The following is a 12,870-nucleotide window of genomic DNA, read 5'->3' as shown; positions in this document are numbered from 1 at the left end:
GCAGGCCTTGTTTTTCTATATGCTTGGTTATTTAATCTCTAACAATACATTCCACCAGTAACCAGCCTGTAATTTCCAGGATCTCCCCCCTACCCCTATATCTTTTTTAAAAAATTGATGTTAGGTTGTGCATTTTCCAGTGCTCGGGTATGGAGACTGATCTGTGGACTTGTCTGGACATAATTATCCTGATGTTGCTTTAACCGTGCTTAAAATATTAGCATTGTGACAAATGCGTATTTGCTTCCCTACTTCTGTGGGTCAGACATGGTTAATATTAACCAGGATTTGTTTTTTACTATCTTCAAATTCTAGTTAGGCATTAATTGAAGCCTGGTTATAGTTGGTACCATCACAACACTTTACCATGGTTAGAGCTAGCAGGAGGAAAGAGTGAAAGAAAGAAGGCTGGGGTGAGGGAGCATGACATTTTGCATCCCTTTCATGATTCTTTCCTTGGCTTAAGTCATCAGGAATATTAGGTATACACCTCCCTCTGTGGAAAGATAGGTATCGATCCAAGAAGTACACAGAAAGTGACATTAAGTGAATTAAGTAGAGCCTGGCTTCGGCTGAGGGGGGCGGGATATAAATAAAAATTTATTATATTTATTAGAACAAACTGTTACGTTTCTAAAGCATGCTTTATAAGAAAGGTAAAATGCATGATGCTGTATATTTTCAGCTTTGAAAATCTGTAAGGAAAATAATTGCTTAGAACATGGCTTTTGTTTGCCCTAGCTGTACACTACCAACTTGCCTGATACTGTAGAATATGTTTGTAGTGCAGGAGGAGAATCATTTTCATAGTGTTGGGCATATGTGCAAAAAGAAAATGTATAAATTTAAACAATAAGCAAAAACATTTATTGCTTTTTAAAAACAAATGCTTCTTTATTATGGAAGGAATACCCAAAGCACTGCCACTTTGGTTTATAAATGTGCAAATAGTAGGATTAGAAGTTAAATCTCAGGTATTACTAGAACAAAGGTTTGTGTTTAGCTTTATTTCTGATAGCTACCTGGGAATTTTGTTGTTGAAAGCTAGTATTAAATAAAGTGTAGTATTAAATTCTTTTAAATAAATAAAACCAACATTTTATTTTCTGAGCAGCAGAAATTATTCTTTTGATACTTGAGTATGAGAGCATACAAAAAGAGAAGTGACAATTGTTCGGTTTCAAGAGAATGTCAAATGCACATGCTGTTAATTCGAGTATTCAGTTTTGCTGAAGATGGGTCATAGATAGCAAAGGAATGGCACCATAAGCTACACATTGAAGAGTGGTGTGTGTGTGTGCGTGTGTGTGTGTGTACACACAGTGCATTTGATTCAACCAGTCAATCGGGACACATGAACATTCTGAACTGGAGGTTACTCAAACCATTAGTTTCAAGGCCATCGCCACCTTACAAAGTCAGAGTACTTGGGATACTTAAACCTTTTTTTAAGATAAATTCTTGAAACATTTTTGAACATTTATCTGCTATTTGATTGTGTGCTTTAATATGTGCTGTCTGTTGAAATAGTTCTGATAACACCCAAGTAAATTATTAATTTGCATATTTGAAAATTTAAAAGCTGGATTGATGAGGAATAGGATATTTTGGACCAATAGGTTTGTGAGTTAATGTATAGGCCAGTGAAACCACCCAAAATGCCTTCTCCATAATTTTTTATTAAAACTAGGGAGAATTCCTCACTGTCCATTAATGACCACTATGCATGTTATTTTCAGCTCTGGCTATTTAAAGGCAAAGAAATATATGGAAGAAGAAAACTATGACAAAATAATTAGTGAGTGTACTAAAGAAATTGAGGCTAAAGGAAAATATATGGCAGAAGCTTTACTATTAAGAGCTACGTTCTACCTGCTTATTGGTAATGCAAACGCTGCCAAACCTGATCTGAATCAGGTTATTGGCATGGAAGATGCCAATGTAAAGGTGAGTGATGAATGTGTTTATTTTCCTGAAATGTTTTGCAGTTGATGAAGCAGTGATATTCTGTTCATTTATTTCTGTGATTTTGCTGTTGAGTAGAATATATAAGTAACTATGTTGCCTCTTACCTGACCTCAGCCAGTACATTTTGTCATTACTATGCCTTTTGAGAATTCAAGTGTGATGGCTTAAGTGTTTTTTCAATCAATTCAATAAGTGAATGTTGAAAATAATTTCCACTACCCTGGGGGTGGGGGTGGAGGGCATATACAGAGGAAAAGTGGTGGACTAAGAATTAAGCATATTTCCGGCCTTTTCTCCCCTTCAGTTCCTTGCAAGCACAGGATTGGCATTATACATTGCCCAATATTTACTTTCGCCCATTGTGTAACAGACATTAAACAAAATTATCCTAGAAATGGGCAAATTTCAAATTTTTGGCCAAGGAGACCTGGCCATAAATTGCATCTTTGCTTCAGACTTCTAAAGAACTTCTGACTCCTAACCAGGAAGTGAAACCTAACCAGGAAGTGAAACCCTGCATAACCATTTCCTGACAAACTGCTCACAAAGTTTCTGTTAACCACTGATTGGCCATGAGCCACCATATGTATTTCTGCCTTAGGGTATATCAGACATGTGGAACCTTTGGCCCTCCTGATGTTTCTGAATTACAACTCCCATCATTGCTGGTTATTGGCTTTGCTTGCTGGAGCTTATGAGAGTTTTAGTTGAGCAACATCTGGAGGCCCAAAGGTTCCCCATGCCAGGGCTATATGAAACTTAAATTGCAGAAGGAGTAAGAGAAATACCAGATCATAACAAGGGTGCCTGGGTCTTCAATATAATATGACTAGCCCTGTGTTATGGGAGGAATGAAGAACAAAGAATCCAATTCAGTTCTCTGGATCTAGGATATTTGTCTTCCTGTAACTGTGTCATGGCCTACTTTAAGCCTTGTTTGGGGGTTCTTAACAGTTTAAATGGTAGTAATTTTGTTCAGTATCATGTTCAGATTGCAAATACTACCTAAGTATAGGACTCCATGACTGATTGATCTGATTGATCAAAACTATGCTATCAGAACTTGGGCTGCAGTCTTAATTATGTCTACTCAGAAGTAAGTACCATTTAATTCCTTGGGGCTTACTCCCAGGTAAGTGGGATGACTAACGCAGCCTAAAACTCTGAAAAGGCTTTTTAGCTGGCAGCTATAATTTCCATTATTCCTTTTAACAGCTTCGTGCTAATGCCCTCATCAAGCGAGGCAGTATGTATATGCAACAACAACAACCTCTGCTCTCTACTCAAGATTTTAATATGGCTGCCGATATTGATCCTCAGAATGCAGATGTTTACCATCACAGAGGGCAGGTATTTATTTTACTTATTATTTCCCACCCATACCTTCATCCACAAAGGGATTCCAGAGTGGCATCCATACCAATGCAAATATCTATATAATATTAAAATAGTAGAATGTAAAGTGATAATCCAGGGATAGTTTGTAGTAGGTAGGAGTTATTTTGATTATTTCCCCTTCAAAATCAGATACTCTGTAACATAAAGATAGATAGTTATAGAATATATTGTTACAGAATATTAGAGAGAGAGAGAGACTGTGCTTTGATATTTGAGTAGTTCTTAAATATCTCTTAACTGCTAAAAAGTAAGCAACTGGAGAGAAGTGCAAGATTAGTGTTAAATGGGGATGGATGCTAAACTTCTATAAACAACAGACAAGTACTAGGCAGCTGGTTAGAAATTACCCATGCAAAATATATTTTCTAATTGGAGTAGGCCTATCTTCCCTGGTAATTAGAGTGTGGAATGGTTTTTTCCTGGTATTTCTATCGGTGGCATTGACTTTTCCTTGTACAGCATGCAGAGCTTTGCTCATACTTCTTTCTTTGTGTTAGCTAAAAATTCTGCTTGACCAAGTTGAAGACGCTGTAGAAGATTTTGATGAATGTATCCGTTTGCGGCCAGATTCTGCCTTGGCACAAGCACAGAAATGCTTTGCATTGGTAAGTATATGGGGTTTTATTAGGATTTTACTGTCAAGCAGTCAAATATTTTGTCAAAATACTGTTTCGCTTTCAGGAAGTTGATGGTTTACATTTCAGAATGTATTAGTTATTGCTTGGAGGTTAGATGACAATAAATTAGTTTTCTGCCATGTTTTTATTTTTTACATAGTCACTTGTGTGTTTTTTTAACAGTATCGTCAAGCCTATACTGGAAATAATGCTTTACAAGTACAGTCGGCAATGAAAGGCTTCGAAGATGTTATTAAAAAATTCCCGAGGTGTGCTGAAGGCTATGCACTATATGCCCAGGTATATGTTTCTCTTCAGTTGTGAAAAAATTCTGTATTATCATGAACCAACTCAATAAATAATACTTCTTAATACTTCATGTGCTAACAGATTGGGCTAGTATATGCCACTTATTTTTGGAGAGGTATACAAGAATGGGAACTTAGTCTTTAAGCTACATCTTCTTTCATTATTCAATTATGTTTATTCATACAGGCATTAACAGATCAGCAGCAATTTGGCAAAGCTGATGAAATGTACGATAAATGTATTGATCTTGAGCCAGATAATGCTACTACTTATGTTCATAAAGGGTAAGTACTATACTTGCTTGCTACATTTATGACTTATCTGCAGGTCCGCTTTTGTGGTTTATTGTATGTGTGAACATGTCTCCTAAATTTTAGATCTGAAATAATCTGTCTAAAAAGATAATGGGTTGTATCCAGTTCTGTCACTCAACTGATGGTAAAGCTTCTGTTAACAAAATGGGGATTGAAGCAGTTTTGGATGACCTGTTCCTCTTGTCCTCCAGCCGGTGGTCCAGAAGGTTAAGGGACTCTTAAACAGGTTATTTTGGAGGGAGGAGAATCACTGAAAACTTCTTTGCTCTCCATTACACTGATGGAAGCCGTTCCATCAGGTGGGTGACACAGAGGAATAAAATCCTTCCCTAGTAAATGGATGTGGCATGGAAAAATTTCCACTATGTTACCTTTCAGTTAAAATGTTCCACTTAGTTTTATGCAGTACTAGTGACAGAATGAATAATCCTAAGTATGTGTATGTGCAACTTTTCAGGCATACTAAAATAAATATGTTAACAGTGCCTTCACATTGAACCCTTCCACTGAAATCAAATATGCTATTGAGTAGTTAAGTGTATTTTAAAAGTATTGATACACATACTCATTTCAATAAAAATTTCCAAGTGAAGCTTTGAGTTTGTTTGAATACTGAATTAAAATCACACTACTTGGACTTCCATTTTTCCCTAATCACATATTTCAGTTCATTGCTACTGGAAAATCTACTCATATATTTATGCAACATATTAAATTAGTAAGACATGCTTCTTTTCATTTTGTTTTACTAAATGAAAGTCAAACATGCTAAATCAGATCTCCAGCATTTAAGGGCAGCTGTAAATATTTTGGAAAAAATTCCAATCCATAATTTTTTTGAAACTTACTTTATTGGTGGTAATAATGTAACATTAAAATGTTTTAAAGGTATAGTGATATTATTGGGTTGGATCCAGAGTTCCTATGAACGGAGCTCTGCTTATGGGATGCTCCCAGTAGAAGAAGTGAAATAATTGTTGTTGATAGTTTTATCTTTCCCTCTCTTCTTGAAACGTGTGCGGGATTGCAGAGAGGGCTGAAGGGTGGAAAACCGATTCATTCTAATGGGAGCCTTGTGGTAGGGACACACTGGATTCAAGCTATAATTGTTAATTTATAAATAGGTATCTGCTTGGTATGTGCTGGATTGAAAGGTGTGATTGAACTGATAGAGAGGCTTAATGTTTCACCTACTGCCTTCAACAGTAACAGTTGGATTTCTGTCCCAGAATTCTCACCTGATTTGAATCCAGCTGTGCTGTTGACAAAGACAAAAGTTGGCATGTTTAAATAGAATCCAGCCTCTATTTTGTCAATCATATAGTCACAAAAGGTATACAGTAGTACCTTGGTTTACAACCATAATCCGTTCCAGAGGTCCGTTTGTAAACCAAAACAAGTTGCAACCCAAGGTGTGCTTTCGCCAATGGGGCTTCCAAAAATAATTTGTTCGTAATCCAAAAAAGGGGCTGTAATCCAAAAAAAGTTTGCAAACTGGGACACACACTTCTGGGTTTGACGTGTTTGTAATCCAAAACGTTTGCAAACCAAGGTACCACTGTATATGTAAATGACTACATCTGACTTGGATCCAGAGCTAACTTGACTGCAGGGCTCTTTACTTCTTCAGAATGTGTTTTCTTTCTTAGAATGCTACTATGTTAGGTCTGTTGTTTTCATAGAATTCACTTAGGCCTGCAATTGTTTTTATTGCAGTTTACTTCAACTTCAGTGGAAGCAGGATTTAGATAAAGGTTTGGAACTTATAAGCAAAGCCATTGAAATTGATAACAAATGTGACTTTGCATATGAAACTATGGGGACAATTGAAGTGCAAAGGTAAGTACCATATTTTTTCCAGTTTGGGAGTCTAGAATGCTACATTACTGTCATCAGACTTCTTCCTTCAAGACTGTTGAAAGCAGATGGCCCTATAGCACAGCAGTGGGGAACTTCTGGCACACGAGGCTGATAATCTGTCCCTTGACACTGTCAAGCCAGTCTGCAAAGGAAATGACACGCTTGTCAAAGTGACCCTGTGGGGTTTGGGAAGTAAGGATCCAGACACCAGCTTGATCCAGTACTCCAACCCTGCTGGTATAGGAAAGAGATAAGCTTCATTGCCTGTCTCCCTCTTCTGTACTCTAGGTGCCAAGTGAATATCCCTTGGATCAGGCTCCGATCCTCTAGTACAGTCTTTCACAACCTTGGGACCCCAGATGATGTTGGACTACCACTCCCATTATCCATGATGCTGCCCCTGCTGGCTATGGATGATGGGAGTGGTAGTCTAACAGCATATGGGACCCAAGGTTGAGAAATGCTTCTCTAGTTAGGTACTGATGTACTAGTTGAAAACAAGTGCGTTACGTCATTAGCAACTTCCTTTGCAGAACTGATGTTGATTTTTCTTCAGCTGAAGTGCATTTTGGCATCAGCTGTTACTAAACCAGTATCAGTTCTCTACTATCATATTGGTGCGATTACAATTCCAGCTTGTCAACAGACAAGCAGCTATTATGCATTCCATGCTACTAAACTTTGAAAAGCTTCCTGGCTGGAAACCAACCTCAGACAAAAGCACTATAACCCTGGGCCAGTTCTGTAGCAGAGAACAATGTGGTCTCACTGACATTGAAGCACCATGATGCAGTATATAATAGTGCAGTCTGTGTCTGTGTCTGTGTGTGTCTATACACACAGAGAGATATGTGTACTTCCACCCACACCTAATTATAGGGTAGTCATATGTAAGCTACTTTAAGTCCCACTGAATTTGATGGAACTTACGCTAGGGAAGTAGGCCTAGGATTGCAGCCCTAGAGTTAAGATTGCTCATAGCATCTAGGTCTGGATGTGGGTCCCAGCAGATGTTGCCTAAACTGCAAAAAGTGTTGTAAGCAATGCAGGAATTACGGAAGCAGAGTCATAGTTACGTTACATACATACATACATACATACATACATACATACGTATATACACCATTTTATTTGTATGCTGCCTTTCCATAGTATAAACCATGCTCAAGGTGGCTTACAGCATAAACAACATTACATAATTACAAGCCTAACAAAAGTAGTCATAAACAGTAAATAAAACATCAAAGAGCACACAACCAAATTGAACTATTTCCACATAAATCACAAGATCCAAAATATAGATACAAAAATTGATAACAGCAACAACCCTCCTGCAAACAACCCCCCCAAAACTATACCCCAGCCCAAGATTCTGTTCAGCAGCCCAAGCTTTTGTAGCTGGAGTCAGTCAGGGCCCTGCCCTCCCAGGCCTGGTGGGGAAAGGTCTGCAGGTCTTCCAGCTACGAGTTTTGGCCACACAACAGCAATAAACAAACAACCTGCTCAAATTGTTTATCATATAAGTTGCACCTTTTTGGGGGCCATACTTCTGTATACCTTTACATTTTCCATAGGGTATCTAGTATTTTAGAGAAAGTTGTGAAAGCTGGCCAGAACAATCACATTAATTAGCACATTAAAGAATGAAGCTGTTGTTTGAAACATGGACATTCGGAGATCTTTGTGCATCCAGCATCTCAGAAATACTTTCATCATAATGAATTTCTAAGACCAGATAAACAGGGACACAGATTTCTGAATAATGCCTATTAGGAAGTTGAGAGAAAAATGGCATATGGTAGTTAAAGGACACCAACAAAGCTACAAATTTTTCTTCAATTGGAAAAAAACACACATTCTTTTAACATCCACATGTAACTGCTAAGCTTTAACTTACAGTATTTGATAAAGGACTTGTATATCCATAACAATACTGGTGATTGCTAAGGAGGAAAGTTCAGCTTTCAGAATGCAGCTCTAACCCAGGCATTTTCTTTGGATTATTTTTAGTCTCTGGTTTTAGAATGGGCTTTTCTCTTGTCATATCAAGTTTTATTTCCTTTATATTAATGCAACCTTTCCCCTTTATTTCAGAGGCAATCTGGATAAAGCCATTGAAATGTTCAATAAAGCTATTAACCTAGCCAAATCTGAGATGGAAATGGCTCACCTCTACTCACTCTGTGATGCTGCCTATGCCCAGACAGAAGTTGCAAAGAAATATGGATTGAAACCACCAACATTGTAAAGAAAGAATTGGAGGGAAATGACCTTTTTAAAAGTAAAGCTGCCCCCTTCGACCTAGTCCTAAAGACACTGTTGCAGTGTGTTGAATGGTGGAAGTTAATCTGGGGTGGTTTTTGGGGGGTTGGGTTTTTTGTTTTTTTTGGTCCATGGTGTTGTAATTATCTGTTAAATGTTTAGGTGTTGCTGGAGTGGCTGTCCATCAGAGTAAGCAGTTTGTTCCCCCTGCAGCAAATAATTGTTAGAGGGAGGTTAAAAGAGTTGCAAGGGGATCAAATATTATTTTGGCCATGCAAATAAAAACCGTTTTGACTCATGTTTTGAGGGTGGATGTTGTGAATGACTGGCTCTATCTACAGGATGTTTTACTACTGCTTATTATGTTGATTTTAAAAATTAATAGTGCTGTGTAATTTTTTATATGCAATGAATCCCTCTGGCTTGATTTTATTTTTGCAAAGAACACATTATTTGCAAAGTTGTTGAATAGTAGGGATTTTTAAGGCAATTGTGGGTGAAGCTAAATCATTTCAACATAGTTATCATGTGCAGTTTTCTTTCTTCCCGTTTACAGTTTCTGCTTCATTTAATAGGACAGTGGCAGCTATACAGAAACCGAAGTTCTCAATCTGCTGTTCTAGTGCATGGTTTAGAGAACTACTTCAAAGATCTTTTGCAATTTACTAACTACCATTTATCAGTAGCCCTTTGTCCCCAAAAGCAACTTTTCCTTTCCCTTGTCTTAATTTGAAAGTCACTAGAAAAAGCCTATTTGTTAAAACGTTTTTCAGGAGAGCAAAATTGTCTCTGTTAAGGACACTGCCAACACTTGGACTCGTCAGGTTAGTATGTGTGCTAGAATTGTTGTAGAAATAAGTATCAGACCTTGTTGGGGTGAAGTTTAGTTGAAAGGGTCCAACTGAATTGGAAACAGTAACTTAGGCTTCAAAAGATGCTTTTGGGCTTATGCTGCGGCACAAAGCATCCATCTGCAGTTTAGTTACTTTTTCAGCTCTATTTTAAGAGCTGTTTCTATTTGAGTACTTAGCAAATTGCACATACTGGGTTGGATCCACACTTTGCTCCCATCAGTAGAAACATCTCCTGAATGGGGTTTTGCCCAGAGGATGCTACTGTTGGTGAATTTCCTTCTCCTCTGGTACCACATTCCACACTGTTCCAGAGAATTATGAGACCCTTTAGAAGAGTGGGAGATGATGCTAGAGGCTGCAGGGAGATGAGGCAATCTGCAAAAGTTGCCTCCCCGCACAAGTGAGATCTCTATTGGATTGAAAACCTCCTGGGAAGTCTGGATTCAATCCACTGTTCTCAGTTGCCCTACTGTTCCTAGGAGCTACTGAAGCGAACCAGTAACTGTAATAGTACTATTTCAGAATTACAAAATTTATTGTATAGCACATATGTGTTAAGATTGTATTCTGAGGTCAGTTAATTTTAGACTGCTTCCTAAACCACACATTGTGAAAACTAGTTACACTACATTTTGCTGAAAAGAGTTCATTCTGTTAATGTAATAAATCAAGAAGAAAATTGACAAGATTCAGTGATAATTTTAATCTTTCCATTATGTTCAGTTTGGAAAGTCAGCTGCTTCCCAAAAAATTTTTTTTTAGTTCTTGAGTTTTCTATTGAAGTATCCCTCTCATCTGTAAATTGTATCATGTATTTCAAAAGGGTTTTTATTTGCGTGGCTCTATGTACACTGACACTTCTGTCTCTGGAAAACAATTAAGAATTAAGCATGTGCTGTCTGATACTAGCATTCCAAATCATCACAGATTGTTTCCTGTTTTCAGATATTTGAAACTGCACTGAGAATTACATTTGTTTGTTATTTTTTTGTAAATGACTTACACTTGTAAAGTCACCAAATAAATATTACATTCAAATATCTCTTATACATGTAAGATTTAGGGTATTGGTTTTAAAATTGCTTCCTTAGAAAATCAGCATACAAAAAAAGACAATCATGTTATGTGAATGTGCTGCTAACTTCTCTGCACGGAATAGTGAAACTTCAAATAACCATGTTTTATTTCCCCAATTTTTTTGCTGGTGCAATGGGGTGTGACTTTTTGAAAAAGGAACCTTATTGCTATAGAATTTCCCTTTTAAAAATGGGTAACTTACCTAACAAGACAATTTATCCTAAGGGGCATGGAATCAGCATAGCTTTTTAAATGGGCCTGTCTACCAGAGCTCACCATTCGGCCCAGCCACACACCCCTGCTCTACGTGAAGTCAGGTGTGGGGCTGGACTGAAAAAGTGCTTGTAGGCACTGCTGATCAGCTGACCAGTAGTACCTGCAAAGCTGCAGGGCTGTGCAAAATAGTGCTTTGAAAGGGGCTTCTGAAGATCTGACAATAGGCTGTTTAAAGGATGTGGGCTGCAATCCTAACCCTGCTAACCTGAATTCAGTAGGACTTACTTCTAAGTAGATTTGGTTAGGATTGTGCTGTTAGGTTGCAAGAGTAGCTTAGAAAAGTGGTTGAAAATTAGACTCCATCAAAAGTCACAGAGGACCTGGACAAGTAGGGCTCTGATTCCACCATGATAAACAAAACAAATACGACCAATACACATCAGCTGATGTTTTTACTATTTATGGCAGGAAACCATACCCGTACTGAAGGTTGATCAATCAGTCTGTATAAACAAATGTACTTTTTTTTATGAAAGGATATTTATTAAAAATTTCCAATTTAATACAATAAAAAAGAATCAAAAAGAAAAAAGCAAAAAAGTTTAAAAACACATAAAGTTCGCAAATGCTTATTTTTCGATAACATATTTCACTGACCTCCTCATACCTCCCCTTCTTGTATTCCAATTCAAGTTGTTAGTTCAGCAAATCCTTATCAATAATTTTTACCCTATTTCTTTACCCCTTTTTTCTTTTGTATAAACAAATGTACTGATGGTATAGAACTGCCTGGTCTTGTTAACTTGGGAAGGACTAGGTGAACACACAATCTTCTTTATGTGAAAAAGTATATACAACACGCTTTTAAGCAACATGGGTCTGAATTGTTTTGTACAGCATGTAGATATCTGAAATCTGCTCCAGGATCATGGTTATCCATGGGCATTGTCTGAAGGCTCTTAATGGAAACTAAGCTACTCTGGGTCTTGTCAATGCCCAGATGGTAGACAATTTGAGAACCCCATGTATGCAATCTTCAGTTTCATAGTGGAATAAATTATAATGAACAAGTTGTCTATTTTGTTGGAAATATAGGACTCTTAATGTAACATGATACAGTAACGTATAAAAATGTAAAGGAAAAGGCACTTTTGGACTATCCTGGGATCAGTATTTTCAGATTAGGCATATTTGGATTTGTATTTCTAAGGAAATTCAGCTTCCTGAAGAAGGAAGACTATTTAAAAAACGATTTCTCACCCCCCCCCCCAAAAAAAATGTTACAAGAAAGTTCTAGGGAATATTTTTTTTTATTAATGAAATGTTAACAGGTTTCAGAAGCACAGCAGGCCATAGCCATAAAAATTTTAGACAACTGGAAGTGAATTTGGGGAAATATACCTAGCACAACTACTTGTGGTGATTCTATTTAAATTGTAAATACGCGCGCACACACATGAATATAATTGTTGAGACTTCGAAATAACAAGCTGCTTTCCCACTTGTGTTGTCCTTTGATTACTTGGGTATTTAACCAGATAACAAATGACAGGATGCCCATCCCTGGTGCTGACAGTTGATCTCTATCAAAGTAGCATTGCTGAGAACTGGAAAATGGCTGCTCGGTTTTCATTGAAGGACTGGCTTTTCAGAACTGGATATTGCAACTATGTACACTCTCCAGTTTTATCCAAGAGAGCAAACGAAAGACAAGCTGATGAACTTGTTGAAAACTAGGGCATAGTGGAATTCATTATCAGGCTTACTTCAGTCATTACATCTTGATAACAAGATTTCTGTAGTTTCTCTTATTTAGCTAGAGAATAAGAATTAATGCTGTCAGCAAAAAAGAAGAAAGATTAGGCATTATACCAGCTGTCAAGTTGGTATTTGAGCCATCAGCCTAGTGTGTGGTCCATGCAACAGTGTGGAAATACAAACATTCCAAAATTTAAAGGTGTGATCTAGCCAAAGGTAAGCATTTAATTGGCAAAT

The 12,870-nt window shown here is 37.4% G+C and overlaps 1 protein-coding gene across 4 annotated transcripts in view; it reads left to right on the top strand.

Moving 5' to 3' along the window:
• The window catches only part of TOMM70 (translocase of outer mitochondrial membrane 70), a 38,994-nt gene that overhangs the window by 25,548 nt on the left and 576 nt on the right, over window positions 1–12,870 (top strand). For 3 of the 4 annotated variants that reach the window (XM_053386188.1, XM_053386187.1, XM_053386190.1), the window contains 7 exons: window positions 1,740–1,947; window positions 3,184–3,318; window positions 3,864–3,971; window positions 4,167–4,283; window positions 4,479–4,576; window positions 6,323–6,445; window positions 8,561–10,622. In XM_053386188.1, coding sequence (XP_053242163.1) covers window positions 1,740–1,947; window positions 3,184–3,318; window positions 3,864–3,971; window positions 4,167–4,283; window positions 4,479–4,576; window positions 6,323–6,445; window positions 8,561–8,714 — 943 coding nt within the window. In that variant the 3' untranslated portion in view covers window positions 8,715–10,622. Of the gene's footprint in view, window positions 1–1,739; window positions 1,948–3,183; window positions 3,319–3,863; window positions 3,972–4,166; window positions 4,284–4,478; window positions 4,577–6,322; window positions 6,446–8,560; window positions 10,623–12,870 lie in introns of those variants that run through there. The other variant, XM_053386189.1, reaches the window with a different exon arrangement.

Source organism: Podarcis raffonei, chromosome 4 (assembly GCF_027172205.1).
Source record: "Podarcis raffonei isolate rPodRaf1 chromosome 4, rPodRaf1.pri, whole genome shotgun sequence".
NCBI lineage: Eukaryota > Metazoa > Chordata > Lepidosauria > Squamata > Lacertidae > Podarcis > Podarcis raffonei.
This window is presented reverse-complemented; position numbering and strand designations above follow the sequence as displayed.